The sequence below is a fragment of the Neomonachus schauinslandi genome, chromosome 5 (assembly GCF_002201575.2).
Source record: "Neomonachus schauinslandi chromosome 5, ASM220157v2, whole genome shotgun sequence".
NCBI lineage: Eukaryota > Metazoa > Chordata > Mammalia > Carnivora > Phocidae > Neomonachus > Neomonachus schauinslandi.
Window position 1 is genome coordinate 99,088,030 of NC_058407.1, and position 25,699 is coordinate 99,113,728.

The following is a 25,699-nucleotide window of genomic DNA, read 5'->3' on the forward strand; positions in this document are numbered from 1 at the left end:
CTACCATTTGGCTTGTATTAGGGCTTTGGGCTTCTTGGTTGTTTTTCCTCAAGATTTCCTTTTTTTTTTTTTTCAATAACGTTCTTAGGTATGAGGTTCTCTATTTTCTGTTCAAAATAAAGTCAGTCCCTTCAGAGAGAGATGTGGAGCTCTTTGTCCTTATGGTGTGCCTTTTCCCTTCAGTAGAACCCCTGCGCCACTACACTTGGGGCTGGAGGTGGGAGCTGACTTTTCCCACAGGGATACCTGCACTTTAGATAGAAGGGGTATTGGCAGCCCTGGTCTTCAACTAGGTTGGTAGCAGTCAGGACTCAGTATTCTTAACCTACTAAGCCTGGAATAGAGTTCCACCAAATGAACTGGGACTGGGTGGAGGAGCCAGGAGGTCAGTCTCCTCTGTTGCCTGCTCAGAATAGACCCATACCTCTAGGCTGAAGAAGATGAGAAACACTAGCAGTCTGCCCCTTACAGGATGAAACTAGCCCAGGACCAGGAGCTGGAGGGAAAGGAAGCTCCTGTCTTCTTTTCTGCACATGACTGAGGTAGACCTTCTGTAACATAGCATTGATGGAATGGGGGTAATGGACTATATCTTAGTCAAATGCCAGACTCTTGCCTGTTCTGAGATTTAGTAGATTTTCTTGATTAAATGTTTCTCCCATTTGCTGTATGCCCTTAGGACAATTTCTAGAGACTTTATATGTTTTTTGTTTGTTTTTATTCTTTAAAATACTGTTCACCAATTAGAATGTGGTTTTGCAGGGGAGAAGGTCCACTGAGCTCCTTACTCTGTCATTCCACAAGTTCCACCCTGCGTTCAAGCTTTTAATAGCAAGCTTTGGATCTTCTTTCTGTAGAGACAAGGAAGTTTTCATTACCAAATATGATTTTCTCAAGATTATACTAACGTAATATATTTTGTTAACTACAATAAACTTATCAGAAAGCTTTTAACCAGTCTGGAAGTTGGTTTATTTTTCTCCTATGGACTGGGATTTTGACTTCACACTCATTTTTCACATAGCTTTTCTATTTGATGATCCAGATTAATTGTTCCCAGGCCCCATAAATACTGTCTTTGGAATAGATGGCATTATAGACAGATACCACCAACATACCCCCTGCACTTGAAATTTTACAAAATGCTTTTTCACTTTATACTACCTTTTTTCTTCATAACCTGGTGTGCAGGAAGTATCAGTCCTGCCAATTAAAAACTGAAAATCGGCATGGTGGCTAAACTAATTCATTCAGCTAGCATTTATTAATTGTCTACTCCATGATAGACAACTTGCACACATTCCTTTTATTGCCCATAAAAATGTTCTAATCTAGATCCATTGTATTTTAAAGTTACTAATTTAAACTTGACTTACTCTTTGAACCTAATTACACAGAATAGCCCTTCCTTTGGAGGGGAAACTTATTGTAGAAAACATAAGACTTAGTCTTATGAACTAGGTCTTTGCAAAGAGCCATAGTATCTGGGAAGCAAAGCAACCAAATTAAGCTTTGGCAACAGGAGAGGAGGAGCAACTGTCTGTATGTGAAAATGAGGCCATGGGGGTTGGCAGTTTAATGAAGAAGTGATGCTCAAGAGGCGTTGGGTGTTTCTTTAATCTTCTTTGTAGTGCTAACTCTATGATTCTATTTTTTGTTTTGTTTCAAGTTTTTATTTAAATTCTAGTTAGTTAACATATAGTGTAATATTAGTTTCAGGAGTAAAATTTAGTGATTCATCACTTACATGTAATACCCAGTGCTCATCACAACAAGTGCCTGCTAATACCCATTACCCATTTATCACATCCCCCCACCCACCTCCCCTCCAGCAACCCTCAGTTTGGTCTCTATAGTTAAGAGTCTGTTTTATGGTTTGCCTCTCTCTCTTTTTTCCACCTATGTTCATCTGTTTTGTTTCTTAAATTCCACATCTGAGTGAAATTACATGGTATTTGTCTTTCTTTGACTGAATTATTTTGCTTAGTATAGTACACGCTACCTCCATCCGTGTCATTGCAAATGACAAGATTTCATTCTTTTTATGTCTGAATAATATTCCATTGTGCATATTATATATATATAAATATCATGGACATATGCATGATGATATATATATATATCATCAGTTGTTGGACATTTGGGCTCTTTCTGTAATTTGGCTATTGTTGATAATGCTGCTATAAACATTGGGGTACAGGCATCTGTCCCTTCAAATCAGTATTTTTGTGTCCTTTGGGTAAATACCTAGTAGTGCAATTGCTGAGTTGTAGGGTGGTTCTATTTTTAACTTTTTGAGGAACCTCCATACTGTTCTCCAGAGTGGCTGCACCCATTTGCATTCCCACTAACAGTGTGAAGGATTTCCCCTTTCTTCGCATCCTCACCAACATCTAAGTTTCCTGTGTTGTTAATTTTAGCTATTCCGACAGGTGTGAGGTAGTGTCTTATCGTGGTTTTGATTTGTATTTCCCTGCTGATGAGTCATGTTGGGCATCTTTTTATGTGCTATTAGCCATCTGTATGTCTTTGGAAAAACATCTATTCATGTTTTCTGCCATTTTTTTTTAAGGTTTTATTTATTTATTTGACAGAGAGAGAGACAGCAAGAGAGGGAACACAAGCAGGGGGAGTGGGAGAGGGAGAAGCAGGCTTCCCGCGGAGCAGGGAGCCTGATGCAGGGTTCGATCCCAGGACCCTGGGATCATGACCCGAGCCGAAGGCAGACGCTTAATGACTGAGCCACCCAGGCGCCCCTCTTCTGCCATTTCTTAACTGGATTATTTGGTTTTTTTGGGTGTTGAGTTTGATAAATTCTTTATAGATTTTTGGATACTAAGCCTTTATGAGATATGTCATCTGCAAATATCTTCTCCCATTCCATAGGTTGCCTTTTAGTTTTGTTGATTATATCCTTTGCTGTGCAGAAGATGTTTATCTTGATGAAGTCCCAATAGTTCATTTTTGCTTTTGTTTCCCTTGCCTCTGAGGACATGTCTAGTTGAATTTATTTTTGTGTATGGTTTAAGAAAGTGGTCCACTTTCATTCTTCTGAATGTGGCTGTCCAGTTTTCCCAACAGTCATTTGTTGAAGAGACTGTCTTTTTTCATTGGATATTCTTTCTTGCTTTGTCAAAGATTAGTGGACCATAGAGTTGAGGGTCCATTTCTGGGTTTTCTGTTCTGTTCCATTGATCTATGTGTCTGTTTTTGTGCCAGTACCATAACTGTCTTGATGACTAGTTTTGTAATATAACTTGAAGTCCAGAATTGTGATGCCTCCAGTTTTGCTTTTCTTTTTCAAGATAGCTATGGCCATTCAGGGTCTTTGTGGTTCCATACAAATTTTAGAATTGTTTGTTCTAGCCCTATGAAAACAGCTGGTGGTACTCTTTTTATGATAATATTACACATTTGATTTTATTTGGTATTATTTCTTTTTTTTAAAATTTTATTTTATTATGTTATGTTAGTCACCATACCATACATCATTAGTTTTTGATGTGGTGATCCATGATTCATTGTTTTCGTATAACACCCAGTGCTCCATGCAGTACTTGCCCTCCTTAATACCCAGCACTGGGCTAACCCATCCCCCCACCCCCTCTCCTCTAAAACCCTCAGTTTGTTTCTCAGAGTCCATAGTCTCTCATGGTTCATCTCTCCCTCCAATTTCCCCCCCTTCATTTTCCCCTTCCTTCTCCTAATGACCTCCATGCTATTCCTTATGTTCCACAAATAAGTGAAACCATATGATAATTGACTTTCTCTGCTTGACTTATTTTACTTAGCATAATCTCCTCCAGTCCCATCCATGTTGATGTAAAAGTTGGGTATTCATCCTTTTTGATGGCTGAGTAATATTCCATTGTATATATGGACCACATCTTCTTTCTCCATTCATCTGTTGAAGGGCATCTTGGCTCTTTCCACAGTTTGGCTGTTGCGGACATCGCTGCTATGAACATTGGGGTGCATATGGCCCTTCTTTTCACTACATCTGTGTCTTTGGGGTAAATACCCAGGAGTGCAATTGCTGGGTCATAGGGTAGCTCTATTTTTAATTTTTTGAGGAACCTCCACACTGTTTTCCAAAGTGGCTGTATTCTTGAAAAATTTATGATTCAATTTCTTTGCTGGTTATTGGTCTGTTCAAATTTTCTATTTCTTCCTGTTTCGGTTTTGGTAGTTTGTAAGTTTCTAGGAACTTATTTTATTTATTTATTTTTAAAGATTTTATTTATTTATTTGGGATAGAGCGAGAGTGAAAGAGAGAGAGGGAGAGAGAGAGCACAAGCAGGGGGAGCAGCAGGCAGAGGGAGAAGCAGGCTCTCCACTGAGCAGGGAGCCCGATGTGGGGCTCGATCCCAGGACTCTGGGATTATGACCTGAGCCAAAGGCAGGTGCTTAACCGTATGAGCCACTCAGGCGCCCCTCTAGGGATTTATCCATTTCTTCCAGATTGCCCAGTTTGTTGGCATATAGTTTTTCATAATATTTTCTTATTATCGTTTGTATTTCTGTGGTGTTGGTTGTTATCTCTCTTCTCATTCATGATTTTATTTATTTGGGTCCTTTCTCTTTTCCTTTTGATAAGTCCGGCTAGGGGTATATCAATTTTATTGATTCTTTCAAAGAATAGGCTCCTGGTTTCATTGATCTGTTCTACTGGGTTTTTTTTGTTTGTTTCTATATCATTTATTTTTGCTCTAATCTTTATTATTTCCCTTCTCCTAGCTTTAAGCTTTATTTGCTGTTCCTTTTCTAGCTCCTTTGAGTATAAGGTTATGTTGTGTATTTGAGACTTTTCCTGCTTCTTGAGAAAGTCTGTATTGCTACATACTTTCGTCTTATGACCACTTTTGCCACATCCCAAAGATTTTGGACTGTTGTGTTCTCATTTTCATTTGTTTCCAGGTATTTTTTAAATTTCTTCTTTAATTTCCTGGTTGACCCATTCATTCTTTAGTAGTATGTTATTTAACCTCCATGTATTTGTGGTCTTTCCAAATTTTTTCTTCTGGTTGACTTCAAGTTTCATAGCATTGTGGTCAGAAAATACGCATGGTATGATCTCAATCTTGTAGTACTTGTTGAGGCCTGATTTGTGACCCAGTATGTGATCTATTCTGGAGACTATCCCATGTGCACTTGAAAAGAATCTGTATTCTGCTGCTTTAGGATGAAATGTTCTGAATATGTTTATTAAGTCCATCTGGTCAGTTGTTTTCTTATTGATTTTCTGCTTAGATGATCTGTCCATTGCTGTAAGTGCGGTGTTGAAGTCCCCTATTATTATTTTATTATTACTAACGAGTTCCTTTATGTTTGTTATTGTTTTATGTATTGGGGGGCTCCCAAGTTGGGGGCATAAATATTTATAATTGTTAGATTTTCTTCCTGGATAGACCCCTTTGTTATGATATATAGTGTCCTTCTTCATCTCTTATTACAGTCTTTGGTTTAAAATCTAGTTTGTCTTATGTAAGTATGGCTACTCCAGCTTTCTTTTGATGACCATTAGCATGATAAATGGTTCTCCATCCCCTCACTTTCAATCTACAGGTGTCTTTAAATCTAAAATGAGTCTCTTGTAGGCAGCATATAGATGGGTCTTGTTTTTTTATCCATTCCAAAACCCTATGTCTTTTTATTGGAGCAGTCCATTTACAATTAGAGTGATTATTGAAAGATATGAATTTAGTACCATTGTGTTACCTGTAAAGTTGTTGCTTTATGAAGAAGAGGTCATACAGTGTCCAGGGCCTGGTGCTTCAGGGAGTGTCTCTGGTGTGTGCTGCGTGCACTCTGCTGCTATGTTTTGGCTGTTCTGTCCTTCAGGCCGGTCGTCTGCAGAGGCTCTCCTCTCCTGCAGTGGGCAGTGTTTGGACCTTGTCCAGAGTGTGGCAAGTTTTAACTAGGTATGCTCTGGTTGGCTTGTTAAAAGAAACCAGATCCTATTTCCAGCAGAGCTGGAGCTTTGCAGCATTCTGTGGTCAGGAGACTTGGTGGCTGTGGGGTTTGTGCTGGTCATTCTGGGGTAGGAGCCTGCTGCTCTGGCTCTCAGGCACACTTGCCCTAGTGAAGCAGCACCCGCAGAGTGCAGGGGAGCAGGGCTTGGTGTAAGCAGTTTAGGTTGACTCTGTTGGCACTGTGCTGCTTACCGAGGTTACTTTATGCTGAGGGGTGGGGGAGGGAAATTGTGCCAGCCCTCTCCTGTGCCCCAGGGGAGGGGAATTTGTGCCCGCAGCTGTCTGGGCAGCCCTCCCAGAAGAGCCTACAATCTCCCCTCCTGTGTCCCAGGCGTCCTTCAGATCCCTGCCTTCACCCTGTCTGTGTCCGGTCCATCTGCCCACCCGGCAGCACAGTGCACCTGTCTTCTATCTCAGGCAGGCCAGCTGAGTTCTAAAACTCTTAGCTCCCTGGCTAACTCTATGATTATAGACAAAATAATTGCATTTTATCTGCTTCATTTCCCCCCTAACTTTAATTGGAGGATAGTGACTTATCCTGCACATGGGGCTATGGAAGACAAAAAATTCTGTAGAATTTGAAGTGCTTTAGGAATGTTCTGTATGGTGGCACCTTTCTATAGTGCTAACTTCTCCAAAATAAGGATAAAGATGAGTCTGTCCTGGGTCCGACCCAAAGCTACTTATGACAGGAAGTTCTGGAAGGACTTTGGTAAAACACACTTGTAACCTGGCTTAAAGTGTGATCTTAGGGACAATGTGACATAGCAAAGCACACATGATACGTGTATACTGTATAAAGGGTATTTTCTACTTCCTATTTCTTGTTTTCATTCCCTTTTCTAGTAGAGAAAAGATAGAACTCATAAGCCAAATGTTTATCTTAACTATTACCTTTAAACTCATCCTTCCACATTTGGGGAGTTACTTTCAGAAGAAAAAATAAATTTAGGTTTTTCTTGCTTTCTTTCTTTCTCACAGTAAAATGGCCAAACAATGTGAACAGTAATAGGAGGAAGAGCAGGAGTTGTGAATAGTTAACCTGGACAATTGATCTTAGATTTCAAATCATTGCCTTTATTTTCTGATTAAAAGGTATAAGGCAAATAGTGGGTCCTATACCTGAAGCTCTTGACCCTAGAGTGTTCTATTTTTCATTTCTTAGCAGCCAGTCAACTTTAAAACATGAAGGAAAAATCCAGAAAATAATCATAAAGCATTCCTTGGAGAAGTTTCCAAACATGAATAAAAAATAACAAGCCCCCTTCATTGAGCTCAGGTACTGTACTTGGCACTTTACTGCATTATCTTATTCATTACTAACAATGGCCCAATGAGGAAGGAACCTTTAATCTCTATTTTGTGAAGAGGAAACTGCCCTAGACAAGGTAATTAGAAGCTTACGCCAGGTTACACAGCTTCTGGAAACAGGATGGACCATTTTAAGTAATGAAATTTAAAGCAAATATTTTCTAAATTACCCAAGTAGTGCATATTCTTTGTAAAAAAAAAAAAAAATCAAAGATGTAGGAAATAAAATTTTTAACAAATCACCAATAACCATATATGTGTGTATGTGTGTATATGATTACACACACACACAAAGATTGGAAAGACACAGAATAAGTGATAGTGTTGGTTAACCCTGGAGAAGGAAGGTGAGAAGATACCAGAAATGGAAGGGACGGTCAAAAACATGTTTAGCTTTATCTAGAATGTTCTGACTTTTTGCACAGGGACTGTTTTCATATATCAGTTGTGCAAATTTAATTTATTTAAAAACCCTCAAGGAATGAGGACACATTCCAGATAAAGTTAATCATCTTTGACTAACCTCATCACCCCTTTTCTGGTGACCCTCTCTTCATCACAATCTCTACTCAAGAATGTTTAAACCTTTTCAAAGATAGTGTGGACATAAGTTACTTGATAAAGGGAAGGTTGTAGAATTGTTGATAATGAAGTATAAGGCAGTATACTATGGCAGTTACGCGCACAGACCCTGGATCCAGACTGCCTGGGTTTGGATCCTGGCTGCCCTATTGTATGATCTCTCTGTGCTCCAGTTTCCTCCTTTATAAATTTGGGATAATAATACCTATCTTACCGGGTTGTCATGAATCCTAAATGAGTTATTATCTGTACATTACTTAGCACCTGGCACACTGTAGGAGCCAGATAAGGGTTGCTATAGTCATTATTGTTATCCTGACACTTAGAAAAAGCTATGATAAATTGTTGTATAGGCTTTTTCAGACTTTTTATCTGTATGTGTGTACATATACACATACAGACATGTACATACACATATATTCACATGGGTAAATATAGGTGAATTTTTATGAAAATTGGATCATACTATTTCTATTTATTATAACCTTTTTTTGTACTCAACACTATAGATAATAAACATCTTTCCATGCCATGGAATAATGAATGTTTAAAACAAATCTCAGGTGTGTTTGGTCTTAGCTAGTTGTGATAGCATGGATTCTTTTTGACCAAATGTGTGAACATATGATAAGACAGAAATTTCTTGGCACTATATTGAAAATCTGGAGTGCTTATAGATATTGACACAGCTTACTTAAATGGTTGAATGGGCATTGATATGTCTTACCTGAGTGTATAATTATTTGTCTTATCTGTTAAGCAGTGATATTCAGCCTTTGTTAAATGTTTATCTTCAGAGTCAATATGCCAGAGAGAATGGTATTTTTAAAGGGTCACTGTGGGAAGGACACTTGGAATATAGTTCTTTGTAGTAAGAAAAATGATGTAGAAAAAGTACATTGGTTATTAAGAAAAGTATTTCTTCTTCTGCCTCTTTCTGGCTTCTCAGGAGATGTTTCACAAAGCGGAAGAATTCTTACCCAAGAGGACGGATAGTGAAATGGATGAGATGGACACGTCGGACACCCAATGGGGCTGGTTTTACCTGGCGGAGTGTGGGAAGTGGCACATGTTTCAGGTACTTCCTTTCCAGAACGTACCAGAAGGGCCTCAGGTCCACTTAGCGCCACCTTGCTGCCGCACTGCGTGCCAGTACAGACCCTGAAGGACATTCAACCTTAAGGACATCAGATAGCTTGACTAAAAGAAAAAAGAGGAATCCTTCTCGTCCTTTTCCTTTTCATTTCCCCAGGTTTTCTCAATCATGTATTTAGAAGAAGCAGTGCGCATTCACTGCGCGTACAGAGGGCGAGTGTGACTGAGTTGTGTAGTGTCAGTACGGCCGAGCAACTCCAAGTTCCGTTTGGTGGACAAGGAGAAGGGGAAGAGAGCAAGCCCATATTAAGCACCTTGTGTCCGCCAGGTATTATGATAGATGCCACAGGTATCTTTTCTCCTTTAGCCTCCCAGCAGCTCTGAAGCAGATGCTAATACTCTCACAGGCCAAGAGACTGAAACTCAGAAAAGGTCACAGAATCCGTCCAGAGTCACATACAGCTAGGGAATTTGAACCCATACTCAAAAGCTTGTGGTCTTCTTTTACTTCCAAGCCTGCTTAAAGGAGATTTGAGCCAGTGAGGAAGTTGTAATTATTGTAATAATTTGTAAAAATCATAACAATTTGGAAAGAGGGGTTCTAAGCAGTTGCTGGAGTTTCTTTGCTGGAAATCCTGACACCGTTTTGCACACGCTGGCTCAGCTGTGATTCTCCCTGTGTGTGGGAACTAGAACAGGCGATCAGTGAGTTCCCCGTGTTGCTCCATTCTCTGTCTCTTGTGACCACAGAACCGCCTCTGTGGCCAAGCCATTGATGTGAACAGCTGGTAAATGAAACTTTCTGGTTTGTCTTAAAGCCGGATACCAACATTCAGTGTTCAGTTAGCAGTGAAGATATCGAAAAAAGCTTCAAAACAAACCCTTGTGGCTCCATTTCTTTTACTACTTCCAAATTCAGCTACAAGATAGACTTTGCAGGTATGTTTTTTTTTCCCTAATAGTTGTGTGTTTTTAGTCTATCGATATGATAAAATCTACAGTTCTGTAGATGAGAATTAGTTGATGTATTTGTAAACAGTGAAGTAAATCCTTTTTGTCACACACAGAAATCTCTCTATAAAAATTCAAGATTTAAAATCTTGAGCAACATTACCTTTTATAAAGGAGTATTTGTATGCTTATCGATAACTAATGTATATGGAGATTGTCGTATATTTTGAGCTTATGTAACACTTCTCTTCTAAGGAACACAAAACACTTTTTAGCTGTTTTCTTCATCATCCCTTCAGCCTTTTGAAATAGCTGGGAATCTTTTTATTTTAAGGATCAATCTGAGAGGTTAGTAACACTAGCTGGTGATAGTTTGAAGACCAAAGTTCAGCTGAACGACCCATCTCCTAGTGTCTTTGCCGGAAAACTATTTCTTTCATGGACATTGCCTTCTACCACTTTCTGATTTCATTGGCTCTTTCACAGAATAGCCAGCTAATCTGGAAATTGGCCCCACTTTGGATCATCTGTGATATATGGGCATGGTTTTAGGTATCCCATGAAAAACCTGTCGGATTCAACTCTTTCAGTTTCAAGCTGTTAGTTTCAGCTGTTTATTGCACAGAGACATACAAGACCTGGATGGGGAGGATATTTTTTTTTTTAAGATTTTATTTTTAAAGTAATCTGTACACCCACCATGGGGCTCGAACTTATAACCCCAAGGTCAAGAGTCATGTGCTCTACTGACTGAACCAGCCAGGCCCCCAGGAGGCTTTCTTAATAAAGCATATTTTGGCTGCTACATGGCTCAGTCCTCTAGCTGGTGCATCCCAGCTTCTATGAGTAGTATCTTTATGACAGAGTTAGGAGTGTGTTGTGGTGCAGTAGGGTGGTGAAACCTTAGGAAATCCCCTTGAATGAGCTAAGGCCCGGAAATGGTGGGGGGGGGGGGTGGTTGTCCAGTAAGAGGTTGATGCAACCAAATCTCTGATGATTATTGTTTCCCCCAAAGCTTGTTTTATTAGCAAGAGTTATATTATGTTATGATATATTCTTATTACTCCTGACTAGCCATCACTTTTTTAATGACATTAGGCAAATAGACTGCCTTTAAGGGACCCCGATTATTTGTCTTTTGGCCTCAGTTTAGACAGAAGGCGTCCACTAGACCTTTTAGACATCTTGTGTACAAGGGCCTATTTGAAGTAATACTGAGACATCATGATATGCACACACACCAGGCTTCATGACAAGGATGAAGTTTATCAAAGCATTTGGTAGATAATTCAGCAAGCCACATGTTTCTGAAAGAATATTTTCTATTAAACTGTATTTTGGGGAGAACTTTCGAACAATGCAGTTTATTTAAAAAATGTCTTTATCAAAGAATAGGAGTCACATATAATGATTCCATTTCACCAGCCCTCTATATAATGATATCAGCATTTTGCATGTACTGTTTGCAACATTAGCCCCAACTATTCGGCCACAAGCCAACTCAGGTGCTCTTGATAAAAATGGTGAAACAGAAACTCAGAATGAGCTGCTATAAGAAGACACCACAGGCTTTGCTCCCTTTGCTGAGATGATCTTGCTTTTTCCTGCACAGCAGTGATGCCATTGTGGGCAGAACCTAAGAGAATCCAGAAAGGGCAGAACATACTTTATACCTTATAGCATTTGCCTGGATGGGCGGACCTCTTTATTTTGGAATGGGATGATGCCAGTTAGATAAGATAGAGGGACTAGCATCTCACATTAAGCCTCAGTACTTAACTTTGTGGGCACGAAGAAATGGACCTGGTGATATCGCCACAGTTAAGGCACAAAAGAGAGAGTTAACTGGTCTTTTATCACTAGAATCTCTTTAAAAAGAATGTATTGCGTCTAGTGGGTTTTCTGTTTTTTGGCTTGGGAATACAATTTAGAGAGAAGGAGAGAAATGTACCAATTTTCGATATTCTGTGAATTGTGTTAAGTTTTATAGCAGTAACATATCTTTTTGCCATTCACAACATTTTTGGAGAAATCAAAGTAAGTACACTTTCCACTTAATAAACCAACCGGAAGCTTTGGTTCTATAATTTCATTCTCTTCCGAGTACTCTTCATTTTCCGAAATTTGGAACTCTTGCACTGTAGCATCCATTTACTGTCAGTGGGATACAGAAAGGAGCGGGCCCTGCCTACTGAGCCGCATGAGCCAAGCATCCTGTGTGTGAGTGTAGGTCATGGGATGAAACCCGGCTCCCTGAATAGCACTTTTTTTTTTAAAAAAAGATTTTATTCATTTGACAGAGAGAGAGAGAGAGAGCACAAGCAGGGGGGAGGGGCAGAGGGAGAGGGAGAAGCAGGCTCCCCGCTGAGCAGGGAGCCCAATGTGGGGCTTCATCCCAGGAGCCTGGGATCATGACCTGAGCCAAAGACAGACGCTTAACGGACTGAGCCCCCCACGCGCCTCCTGAATAGCACTTTTATGTTGTGATAAGTAGATGTATGGTGAGGTGTCCTTGATAGATTGTGCTTATCAACTCTTCCCTAAACCCCAAGGTGCTGTGGCTATGCATCTCCGTGACTATTTACAGCACAGTATGTTCCTACCACTTACCTAATATCTTTGTCTTTGTATACAGAAATGAAGCAAATGAATCTCATCACTGGAAAACAGCGCTTAATAAAAAGAGCCCCCTTTTCTATCAGTGCTTTCAGGTATTGTAAAGAGACTAGGGGTAGAAAGAGTGGGCTTTTCTCCTCTTAGTATTTGACAGAGGAACAAGTAGACTGAAAATGTTTGGGTAGGTTATTTCATGATCTTGATATTGCTCTTTTTGTTACTGAATTTCACAATAGTTGATGAACTAACAATATGATTATTTTCTGCCCTTGTTTCCTTTCCTATTGTCCTCTTCATTTCCCCTTATATGTTTACATGTTTTCGTTTCTTTAGGACAGTTACAGAATGCCACATGGTCTCTGCTATAAGTCCTTGAAATAGCTTACTGAAGTAGGTTTGAATTAACTTGCAAATACTCTGACAGAACCATCCAGTTATGTGAGCCATAAATCCTAGGCAGTTGCCCACTTTGTCTCTGCCTCCACTTATCCCCATTGGGTGACTCCTGGGAGTGATTTCAAATCTGTCATGACCAAAGGAGGCCTACAGGAGCTGGGAGAGCGGCGGGCCAGCAGCATGGTTCTCTGCTCCTGGGGCTGGTTGCACATTTTCCTTTTTGCTCTCTCTGGCTATACACAGTCTGAAAAGAGAGACATAGATGCCAAAAGAGAATACGTATTTGTTATTCATGTGAATGAAAGTGAAGAGGAAAATCTTAGAGCATACCTCCCACTTTCTGTCCAAGTGAATATTGAAATTCCTGCTGTTGAAAGAATGTAGAATTAATCAGGAAAAAAAAAAAATGCCAGCATGTAAATTAGTATCTTTGCTCTTCCCAAAGAGATACTTTGAAAGAATTAGAGTAAGGAAAGAAATGCTTTAAGTTTCTTTTTTTTTTCTTTATTGATCTTTATTGACCTAATGTCACCTTTGTTATTAGGTATTTTTTTTTATGCTTTAAGATTCTGTCAGTTTGTTTCTTAAGACCTTTGGCTTATATTTTAGCATCATGATTTAAAAGTTATTCAAGTCCTTATATAATCAATGCCCTAGTACTTCTATGGAATATGGAGAATATATTATTTTCTTACCAGCCACATCATATCTTTATTCTTTTTTTTTAATTTTTTATTGTTATGTTAATCACCATACATTACATCATTAGTTTTAGATGTAGTGTTCCATGATTCATTGTCATATCTTTATTCTTGAGTACAAGGAATATAATAAAGAAATTACTTAGCTTGCAAGAGTGTGCAGTCTGGGAGAAAAATGAGATATAATCATGGAAAATGTGAATGTAATTGTATGTTATTATTGCTGGTGTACTTTGGTGGGGAGAAGCAGCACACTGTGGGGTCAAGCACTTTGTTCTGTCACAGACTATAGAGACCATAGAACAAAGACGGGAGAGGGAGAGAATAATCAGAATGGAAGACAAGAAGCAAGATAATGACAGAGGAGGAACAGTTAGGTAGGCTACAGTAGAGTGAGGCCAGTAAGTGAGCACTGACAGGGATATATTTATTTATGGCAGGGATATATCGAGCATGTATTAAATCCAAGGTGAATGGTTAACATTTTCCTACCGGCAAGGAAATTACAATTAATTAAGGCTATGGGCTCCTTAAAAATTAGAAGAAAAAAAAAAGTTTTCTGAGGGTAAAAGTAAAAATTTGCCTGAAGTATCTTTTGTTTTAACAAAACAAAGCAAAACAAACCCCCTCCAAAACAAACAAGAAAAACAATAAGAAGAACAAAACAAAAACAAAAACAAACACTGGGAAAAGTACTGGAGTTCTTATCATCAAGGGCTCATCTCTGTAATATCTGAATCTCTAAGTAGAAGACCCACAACCCATTAGAAACATATGACCTCACTCATAATAAGAGAACTACAAATTATACCAGACTATTTTTTACTATCAAACTGTCAAAAAATTCAGAAGTTTGATAACATGCCATTTTGGAGAGATTGTTGGGAGATAGGAATTCTCTCCATTTCTGGTGGTAGTATTAATGAGTACAACCTTCAAGGAGGGCATTTAGCCAGTATCTGTCAGAATCCGAAATAAATATGTTCTTTGACCCAGGAATCCCATTTCAAGGATGTCATCCTACAGATACACTAGTGGGTCTGTAAAATGGCAAAAGGATAACCTTGTTGTTCTGCAGCATTCTTAACAGTAGCAAGAAGTCAAAAACAAGCTAAATATCATCAACAAGGGACCTGTTACATAAATGATGGTATATCTGCACCATAGAATTCTATGCACCTGCAAAATAGATTGCACTCATTCATTTAACCACTATGTATGGAGTGTTTACCATGGGCCAGATTCTGTGGTAGGTACTTCTGTATCGGTACTTTCTGTACTGATACAGGAAGATCCCTAAGAACATAGTAAGTGGGAAAAAATGGCTGCACAAAACATGTTTTTACTACCATTTTTGTAAAAATTTGGTTTGTGTTAACCTAAAAATGTCTGGAAAACTACCCCAAAGTCTAAAAAAACCTGATTACTTGGAGTTGGGGCAAGAGGTGACAATTGGAGAGGGAAGGAAACTGTTCACTGTCTGCTTCTTTATACGTATCCATTTTTAAAACATGATTGTAGGATCTTGTCAAAAATTAGAATGAGCTTTAAGAAGGAAGCTAAAGACAAGCTGGAAATTTATGGCTTTCTTCCAGTAACCTCCAGTCTCCAGAGGAGAGATATAATTATAATTTTTTTAGTATGTCCTTCTCAGCCTTTTGCCATGAAGCCCTCCAACTTACTATCTTTTTCTGTGTTCACATCCAGTGGCTTCAACGCAGTGGGCAGGTTTTCAAAGTTTCATTGGCCACACTAGGTGAATTACCACAGGCTGTGTATGGGGAATAGAGGGCAGTAAACAGAAAAGTTTAGGTTTGAGTTAGAGCTTGAAGGATATTGAACATATGGCTGAGGGGTTTGGATTTTATTTGATAGGCAGTATCTGTTAAAGAAGGTTATTTTTTTATCAAGAATTTGGTTTTCTTCTTGGAAATTCCTTTCCTTTATCTAAAATCCTCCTTACATTTTAAAAAATTTCTGGCAATTTTAAGAAAGACATGATGGAATTAAACAACCGTTTTTTAAATGTTGATGTTATTCGAGATTGGCTGTTTTCCATCAGAGTTGTCAGTTCGGCACCCAAAAAGCAGCACACAGGAGACACTGAGTAACTATTTGAAAATAAAGAACCAAGGGCTTCAATTAATTGCGTTTGTCACAATATCCCAAACATGAAAATTCAGCTTTGGAGAAAAGGCGAAATTAAATCATCGACCATAATTATCATCAGTTTCTAATACTGTGTTGTGTCTTTTGCCATTTAAAGTTACATCTGTGAAAATGAGTCCATCCCTATGCCCCCACACTGGGAGAATGTGAACACCGACGTGCCCTATCAGGTAAGAGCGGGGCTGGCCAGCCGCCCTGTGCAGGACCGGAAGGGGCCCCAGTAAAACTATGCAAACTTCTTTTTCCAGCTGGTTCCTTTGCACAGTCAAACACACGAGTATAACGAAGTTGCCAGTCTCTTTGGGAAAACAATGGACCGTGGCAGAATTAAAAGAATTCAGAGAATTCAAAACCTGGACTTGTGGGAGTTCTTCTGCAGGTGAGGCGGCGTCTGACCCGAGCCCTCTCTGTAGCCCCTAAGGCTTCTGGAGTCTTGGAGAAGGCGAGGCGCGGATGTTGGCCCATGTTGTCTTTTGGCTTTGTCGTGCCAATTGTGTGTCCCAGCGCTCCACCTCAGCGCGCTCTCCAGGGGCCGGGGTGAGGGCTGGTGACAGCCACCCTGGAGGTCAAGGCCAGCCTGGCTTACAGCACTGTGGCTTTTGAGGTGCAGAGCTATGCGTCGTGGCTGCAGTCAGCAATAGGAGGGAGGCGAGGAAACTGTTTAGTTTTGTTGGCATGGCTTTGGTGGCACAGCCCTGTATGTGGAATTAGAAGTCTCTGGAAACAATTGTTGAATTTTCTGAAAAAGCGATTCCACCCTCTTGCCTATAGTCATTTGCTTGTTTTGTTTTGGAGGACATTGTAAAACACACCTTCAAATGTCCTGCTAGGCCCAGTGTATGTAGTAGATTTAAAATCTCAGTTGACTACTTAATTTAGGTTGGAAACCACCTGTTGGATTGCTCAGTATGCATTTACCCTAAAAATAAAGCTTGTTGTAGAAAACATAAAGGTATTGTCCAAATTAACCTGTTGTGCTGTATTTTTTAATAACAAATATTACTTAAAATAATGGCTTCCTGAAGCATTTTTTTTTTTTTTAATTTGACAGAGAGATAGCGAGAGAGGAAACACAAGCAGGGGGAGTGGGAGAGGGAGAAGCAGGCTTCCTGCCGAGCAGGGAGCCCGATGTGGGACTCGATCCCAGGACCCTGGGATCATGACCTGAGCCAAAGGCAGATGCTTAACGACTGAGCCACCCAGACACCCCTTCCTGAAGCATTTTTATTAAATTTATGATGATATGTAATTTCTAATTTTTTAAAATATAGCAGACCTTTTTAAAAAATGTGTTTATCTTAGAGACAGAGAGAGCACATGCCCACATGTACCCACAAGTGCGGGGGGGAGAGGCAGAGGGAGGGAATCTTCAAGCAGATTCCTGGCTGAACACGGAGCCCCATGTGGGGCTCTATCTCAGGACCCATGAGATCATGACCTGAGCCTAAATCACCAGTAGGTTGCTTACCTGTCTGAGCTACTCAGGCGCCCCTAAATATGAGCAGACTTAATATTTATGCAGGAAATTTTCAAATAATAGAGTCTAATATAGTGAATGTAATGCAGAATATAATGTATCCATCATCCTGACTTAACATGTTAGGATTTACCTCACATAATCTATCTCCTTTATTTCTATTATTGTTGTTGCTGAAGTATTTCAAAGCCGTAACTCATTTCATTCCCATATACTTGAAAATTGGGCTGACTTTTGTTTGGTAATGATACATGGAATTCTTTCATGCTTCTAATAAGTAGTAATATGGCCTGAGTATATTCCTGGTTTTATTGCCATAATAGTTTATGGTAAGATAAGGGGTTTTCAGCGTGTATTCTTTTCAGTCTTGAGCCTTTGAACCAAGCCAACTTTTATTTCTGACAATAATGAGTTTAACTGAATTTAGGTTTTATTGGGTTCTTGTTAGATGATTCTTTTGTTGAGGAGGATTGAGGCTTCTCTCCACTTTAACTTTATTCTCTCAGTGAATAAAGTGAGATTTTCTAAAATGGTCTGATGAAAACTTAATTCATTATTCTTAATCAGGCCTCTGAAGTGGAGTTCAATTATATTTGAACTCATAATTTGAGTTGTCTCTGTTCAATTCTAGTGGTAAAATGTACCAGTGAATCCCCATGTTTAAACATTGTATACAAAGGATTTTACTGGAAATGGTTTCACTCTGTCGATGCCCTTCATTATTTTATGTACTGTTGGCCTATAGAAATCTGTGATGGCAAATGAACCTGTCACCTGCTCTGACAGTAGAAAATACGGGGTCTCATTGTAAGGACAGCCTGTTATTTTGACATCTCCACGAAGAACTACAATCCTAGTCATTCTTATCATCATGTAACCTCTGACTCACTGTACAGGTGGTGAGGCCCACAGGAGTCCCTCAGGCATCTGTTTCCATTTTGCCCAGGCCCTTTTTACTTCTCTCCCTTCTTCCAAGAAATATGTTATAGCACCTACTTTGTGACAGGCACTATTCTAGGCACACTTGGGACATAACAGTGTACAGGACCATAACTTGAGCAAGGAGCCAGGCAATTGCACCACAGAATGAAAATAAAAATTAAGATGAATGATTAGAGAAGGTAAAAAGGTAGTCAAGAGGTTGAGCATGCAGGAGTTTGTAGTAGAGCCACTGTGGAATGGTTGTGTGATTTTCTTCCGTAGCCTTACTGGAGTTGGATTGATTTGGAGTTGAGGTCAGAGAGTTAGCAGGAGCAGGCCATGCAGGGCCTTATAAATCAAACTGAGGGGTTTGGATTTTATTCCTGGACTGTGGCAATCCGTTATAGAACTTGAAGCAAGAGAATAATCAATCCAATTTGCATTTTAGAAAAATAATGTTATCAGGCTATACTGTGGAGAAAGTGTTTAAAGCAGTGGTTCTTGATTAGGAGTGATTTTGCCCACCAGGGGATATTTGGCAATGATTGGAGATGATTTTTAATTGTCATGTGGTTGGATGGGAAATTAAGACTGGTATCAACTGGGTAGAAGTCAGGGGTGCAAAACATCCTACAGTGTCTAAGACAACCTCTCACAACAGTTAGTTAGCCCAAAATGGCAGTAGTGTGAAAGATGAGAAACATTGGTTTAAAGGAGTCACAGTTAGAAGCAGGGAGACCAATTTAGGAGATTGTTTCAGTAATTAAACTGAGACATATTGGGTGGCCTGAACCAAAGTGGCATCCACTGTGTCGGAATGAAGAGGATGGGTTTGAGATATTAAGGATGTAGAATGATGATTTAATGTGTTCAGTGGTGTGAGTAAGGAGATGGGAAAGATACCTCCAGAGTTTCTGACTCATTTCGGTTGACTAAGGGAATATGGGCAGGAACAGATTTTGGTCTTTGTCCTTAGGGAAGATGGGGAGGAAGTAGTAGTTGATACATGTGTCATAACTCAGGAGAGTGGTGTAGATTAGAAATAAAGATTTTGGAATTATCAGAAAATGTGAGGTAGTAGAAGCCATAGAGTTGATAAGATGACCAGGGAGTGTAGGTAGATTAAGAAGAGGACGAAGGACTGAACTCTGCAAGGGATGGATAGAGGAAAACTCAAGGCAGAAACTGAGAAGTAACAACCACAGAAAGTGGAAGAAAACCAAAAGAAGATAGAGTCACAGAAACCAAAGGAAGAAAGTGGTTTAAGCATGTAGGTGTTGTATGTGACCCTGATCCTCAGGGTCACATACAAAAGAGATGCCAAGTAAGATGATATTGAATATGTCCTTCGGATTTTGTGACAAGAAGGTCATTGGTACCCTTGATGAGAGCCACGTTGGTGGATGCTATATTGTATATACAGCAAATATTGGCAGCTCTTCCGAGAAGCTTGGCAGTAAAGAGGAAGAGGGAATATGAGAAGATGGGTACTGTGAAGTTGGGAAGGGTGTCTTTGTTTTGTTTTGTTACGATTTTTGAATTTGAAGATGGGAGGGACCTGAGCATGTGTAAATTGTAGTAGGAAAGAACCCAGGGAAGGAGAAGTTTAAAGTATAAGAGAAACGGAAAGGGTAATTGATGCATTAAGACTTCTAAAGAGGTGTGATAGGGTGGAATTCAGAGACTATATTACAATATACAGAAGGAGCTGGACGAGGGTGGTCCAGTCATGTTTATAGATAAGTAGAGGTAGGGGATGAAGAGAGGGGTTACGTTATGGAGTTCCTTCCTGAAACTTTACGTGTCTTTGGTGAAATAAGAAGTGAAGCAGCCTACAGAGAATGAAGGGTTAGGGAGGTGTAGATAAGAGGGAGAGAGGGGGGAAGAGGAGATTTGGAATGGCCAATGTGGAAAACGGGAGAGAAAGAACTAACTTGGGAACCACAGGATTTCCATCAGTGTTGAGGGCTTAGCTGATGTCAGAATATGTGAATTTGGAATGGAAACCTGGGGATGTTGTGTGATTTATTTCAGCAGTCCATATTTAATAGCAGAGAGTGGAGGTGGTTGGATTGACCCAGGGTTGGGAAGGATGTGACAGCAAGGAATTAAGAGCAGGGAAAGCTGCTATCTCATAAAGAATGTGGATTTAGATGAGAGGTTCTCAGCCCTAGCCACCTATCAGAATCACCTGCAGAGCTCTTTAACTCATGGCGATGTCTATCACCCATCCCAGGTCTACTGAATTAGAACTTCTGTGTTCTGATACCTTTATCTTTAACAAGTTCTGCCAGTGATTCTGATGCTCAGCCAGGATGGAGAACCACTGGTCTGAACCTAGGCGAATTTACTTCAATCTGGAGCACAAAGTTATTCCTGTTGCAATTTAGCGCAAGTGGCAACTTAGTCCTTTTGGCACCCTAGTCCCTGAGAGTGTGGGTAATTTTAAGATATCTTTGAGAAGAGGGTGCTGGAGTATTTTCCGGAAGTTCAGAAATGACTGTGGGGTTGGACCAAGGTGGGCAGGGTCATGAAGAACTTAGTGTAGTTTGAATCCTGTGATGTTCCGCGAAGGTTTTAGCTGCAGCCCAAGAGGTCTTGGAGCTCAATGTTAGCCTTTCCGGAACCCCAAGGTCACAGTATGTCACGAATCTCCACATTTCATGGGTGCCTTAGTAGTTGGCACTAGAATAAACTATGCTGTGGGGATGCAAAGTTTTGCCTACCCCATCCCACTCTGCCTTCAACTGGGATATATGGCACGTCCAATCCAGTGACTGAGCAGATTTTCAATGCCCACACTACAAGAGACTCAGGTGAATTTTCAAACCAGGAATTATTCTAATCTGTGCCTGAGAAGTATAATGAGTGAATATCCTGATTTTAGAGTGGATTCTAGTCATTACAGACAGTGAAGCTTGACCTTAGGAAGATGTATACTAAAATATTTACTTAGGAAAAAACAGTATGGATTCACTAATGCCCAGCTAAATAAGAGGATTACCATAGTGGTAGATGACCAAGGCCCTGGACAACATAACTTGGTTTTTACAAAGTGGTTAATAAGACGTTCCCGTATTGGAGGCAAGATAGAGAAATGTATGCCGGGTGATAGTTCAAAGAGAAAAATTAATACCCAGTTAAAAGTCTTGGGCTGAGAGTAACTTGAGTGGCATGCTTGCTTTCTTCTTGAGCCCTTCAACATTTTTATCAGGAATTTGGATGAAAATGTAGAGGGCTTGCTTATCACACTTGTGAAAGATTTAACATGAGACGGGGTAGCTTATTTGTCGTATGAATGAATCACGAGTCAGAAAGACCTTGGAAGATTGAAACAGTCAAAACAAATTTGATTATCTTTTTTTTTTTTTTAAAGATTTTTTCCCTTGCTTGGAACAGCAACATATGTGCATTGTAAGTAAGTAAATAAATAAATAAATAAATAAATAAATAAATAAATAAATAATCAGACTGTACCTAAAGGTCTAAAAAAGAAAGTCAGCAAATTTGTTCTCAGTGAAAACATGTTGGATTTTTCTGAAGGACTTATTTGTTTAATGCATACCCCTCTAACCTCACGCTTAATGGTCTAAAAGACTCACCAGTAGACCAAACCATATACGTTTAAGTTTTTTTTTTTTTTTAAGATTTTATTTATTTATTTGACACAGAGAGAGAGAGACAGCGAGAGAGAGAATACAAGCAGGAGGAGTGGGAGAGGGAGAAGCAGGCTTCCTGCTGAGCAGGAAGTCCGATGCGGGGCTCGATCCCAGGACCCTGGGATCACGACCTGAGCCGAAGGCAGACGCTTAGTGACTGAACCACCCAAGCGCCCCACATTTAAGTTTTGATACATATTGCCAAATGACTCTTGGGAAAGACCATTTCCATTTCTCTCATTTAAATGCAGCTGTCATTCCCCCGCAAAGTCACTAAGCTGCATGTTGTTTATAAATGATGCATTTTTTTAAAAATTGCTTTTCAAGATAAAGTGTAATTGAAATCAATCAAAAGGAGATCTGGTTGGAGAAAGTCTTGGGGGTTTGGAGTGACTATGAAGTGATGCCGCTGGTGAACCAGGAGAGCCAGTGCTGGCTGATGATATCTGGACCCTACTTCTGTTTCTTACTGACATTTATAAATTAGAAAATACCCAGCAGATTCTTGGCAACTAAAGGCTGTCCAGGAAAGAAAAAGGCCGGGAATCTATGCTCTATGAAGCTGTTTTCAGTTTGTTTTTTATGGTTAAAATCAGTCCTGCATTGAATATCTTTTTATGGGTAAGAAGAGATTTGTCCATTGGGAAGTGGGTTGAAGTGGATGGCTTAATGTTCCTCTCAGCTCTAAGATACAAAATTCAGTTCAATCCAACCAACGTTTTCTAGTCTCTGGAGATAAAAAGATTAGGGCATGGTCCCTGCTGAAGGAGTTCACTATTTAAAATGGAATGGGAAGAAATCAGAGAGGGAGACAAACCATGAGACTCTCGACTCCGAGAAACAAACTGAGGGTTGCCGAAAGGGAGGTGGGTGGGGGGATGGGGTAACGGGGTGATGGACATTGAAGAGGGCACATGATATGATGAGCACTGGGTACTATACTCAACTAATGAATCATTGAACATTATATCAAAACTAATGATGTACTATACCTTGTTGAATTGAATTTAAATTGAATTGAATTTAAAAAGAAAGAAAAAAATAAAGACTCTGTGAACTTTATATTATTTGTTTTTAGTGTCATTTTTAGGCATCTGTAAAGCTTGGCTGGTTTAGGCAATCAGTTACCTTTACTATGATGGGGCATCATCTGGGATAGCTCTAGTTTTTGGTATAATTTTCAGCCTTAAGTCTCAGTTGTAACTAATAATTTTTGGTAAGATGATTATGTGTCCAAGGCCCTTTGAGATTATTTCGTTTCCAGAACTGCTTTGTCCACTTAAAGTGGATTAAGTTAAAGAAGTATTTTCTGTTTCACCCTTTCTATTGAACTTGGCTCTCCTGAAAACTAATAAATGCCACTTATGGTCTGTTTCTCTGTGTGTTTTGTGCCTATATATATTGTGTTTTTAGGAAAAAGGCTCAGCTCAAGAAAAAAAGAGGCGTGCCTCAGATTAATGAACAAATGCTCTTTCATGGTACCAGCAGTGAATTTGTGGAAGCAATTTGCATTCATAACTTTGACTGGAGAATAAATGGTATACATGGTGCTCTCTTTGGGAAAGGTAATTATCAGCATTCCAGGTCTCGTTTGAGTCCTAGGAGAGAATCTCCTCTCTAGAGATAATTGTTTTATAATTCAGGAGTATGATAGTCATTAAGTTAAAAGTTACTGTACTAGGTTCCTCACACATCCTCAGAATTTCTGAGCCACAGAAAAGCCACTTCCTGCAGGTACAGGGTAGAAGTAAGACTTTGACACCTCTACCAGATTAAATAGCTCCCCAAGTCCCAGTCTTTCAGATGGGACATCATGTCCAGATTAGCTGATTTTTACATTACATTTAATTTCTATGTATAAATCCCTTCCATGGATAAGCCTCTATAATAAACTGTTTTATGTCAAATATACAGAGAACTATAAAATGAATTGATTACATTGTGGACAGGTTTAGGTACTATTATTTTTTGTTTCGATTTTTAGAAAATGGTAGGTAAGAATATTAATGAGCAATAAGGAATATGGGGGAATTCCTCATCTTTTTTCTAATGTTGCGAAAGTCCAAGCTCTCCATTTTATGCCCATTATTCAAGGAAATTATGGTGAGAGATGAGGAGAAAAGATAGGAATGGGTGTTTATTTTTCTGGCCTTTATTTCGTACCTTATCTCCAGCAAGAGAGCTGGCTACTACTTAGGATCAAGACATGCTGCATTTTCATAAAGTAGATTAATTTTTAAGATAATTACTGAAAAGGCCATCCCATTGATTTAACTGTACGGGGATGGGAAAAGTGTTGCCATAAATCCTGTCAGTATGGCGTAATCTGAGACTTTGCGATTCATTTCCCAAATTTTTCAGAGTAAATATTGCCTTCACGATGTCAGTCTCCTAGGCCTACCCTTTTGGAAGAGTTGATGCTTTATTGAGTTTTCAGATTTTGGTGATGAACCGGTGTGAAGTTCTTCCGGAGTGCTTAGATATGAACAGCATGCACTCTTCGGAAGTCTTTTCGTGGTTATGGGATTCTATTATCTCCAGAAATATTCTTGACTTGTTACCCTGTAGCAGAGAAATGTGGTTTCTTGGGTTTTGAAGTAATCTCTGCAGACCAGTCGTTCTCACTGTGCTCAGCAGAGGGCCGGTCAGTGCTGGACAAGGGCTGCAGGCTGGGGAAGGCAGTGGAGGCAAATAGAAATGAGAGCGAGGCCCATGCAGCTAGAACTCAGCTCTCACCACACGTTTGGTCACAGAAACAGTTTGTCTATGTCATACATACTGGATTTCTTTGTAAGCTTCCTTTCGGAAACGGAAGTCTGGTCACTTCATTTTGGCGGGAATAGGGAAGGGTGTTGGTGGTGGGGAATGGGTTGTATAAACAATTTATCCATGGCTTTCTGTTCTCTCTCAGAGATCTACAGACGAGGAAATACCACATCTGTTTTCCTCAGACGATTCCATGTGCCCGTTCCCCTAACAATTAGAGTGTTTTGCTTGTGTTTCATATGTTCTTCAGAGTAATCCTGGCTTTTTTTTTTTTTTCTTTTTGGTCCTTTTTGTTTAAGGAACCTATTTTGCTAGAGATGCTATTTACTCCAGTCGCTTCTGCAAAGACGACATAAAACATGGAAACACATTCCAAATTCATGGCGTCAGCTTGCAACAGCGGCATCTGTTTAGAACGTATAAATCTATGTTTCTCGCTCGAGTGCTAATTGGAGATTACATAAATGGAGACTCCAAATACATGCGACCTCCTTCCAAAGATGGGAGCTATGTGAATTTATATGACAGCTGTGTGGATGATACCTGGGACCCAAAGATCTTTGTGGTGTTTGATGCCAACCAGATCTATCCTGAGTACTTAATAGACTTTTATTGATTTCACTTCCAAATCTCAGTGGTCAAGGAGGTTCTGTGCTTTTTTTGCAGGAAGATTTGCTCTCTTGTCATCTAGCCACTAAATGTTCACTATCTGATACTTTTGAAACAGATATGAAAAAAAAAGTGGCCTCCCTATAAAAAGACATACTGACTTTAAGGTTGGTTTTTTGTTGTTTTGTTTTTGTCCGTTGCTCGTAGTCTTGTTTGTTAAAGATTGATATGATACCATTGCCATTTTAACACAGAGGCGAAAGGTAGCACTCAAAACTGAATCAGCTGAGTCTCAATTAACATGATCATTCAGAGTCTGTAAAGTTTACGTGTGTGTTATATTTATTCATATATATATGTCCAAAAAATAAAAAACCAGACATAACTGTGTCCCTTCAGAGGAATTGATCCTTTGTAAATTGAATCCTGACATTATTATCCACCAATCAATACGTGGCTTGTTGGTCTTCCAAA

The 25,699-nt window shown here is 39.6% G+C and overlaps 1 protein-coding gene across 3 annotated transcripts in view; it reads left to right on the plus strand.

Annotated features, from left to right (window-relative positions):
* Positions 1–25,232, plus strand: part of PARP11 (poly(ADP-ribose) polymerase family member 11) — a 38,145-nt gene extending 12,913 nt beyond the window's left edge. Inside the window, exons 2-8 of one of the 3 annotated variants that reach the window (XM_044914958.1) lie at positions 8,815–8,943; positions 9,779–9,899; positions 12,547–12,622; positions 15,891–15,963; positions 16,042–16,172; positions 23,264–23,415; positions 24,916–25,232. In XM_044914958.1, the coding sequence (XP_044770893.1) occupies positions 8,815–8,943; positions 9,779–9,899; positions 12,547–12,622; positions 15,891–15,963; positions 16,042–16,172; positions 23,264–23,415; positions 24,916–25,232 (999 nt within the window). Of the gene's footprint in view, positions 1–8,802; positions 8,944–9,778; positions 9,900–12,546; positions 12,623–15,890; positions 15,964–16,041; positions 16,173–23,263; positions 23,416–24,915 lie in introns of those variants that run through there. The other 2 variants (XM_044914960.1, XM_044914959.1) reach the window with 2 other exon arrangements.
* The last annotated feature ends 467 nt before the right edge of the window (positions 25,233–25,699 follow it).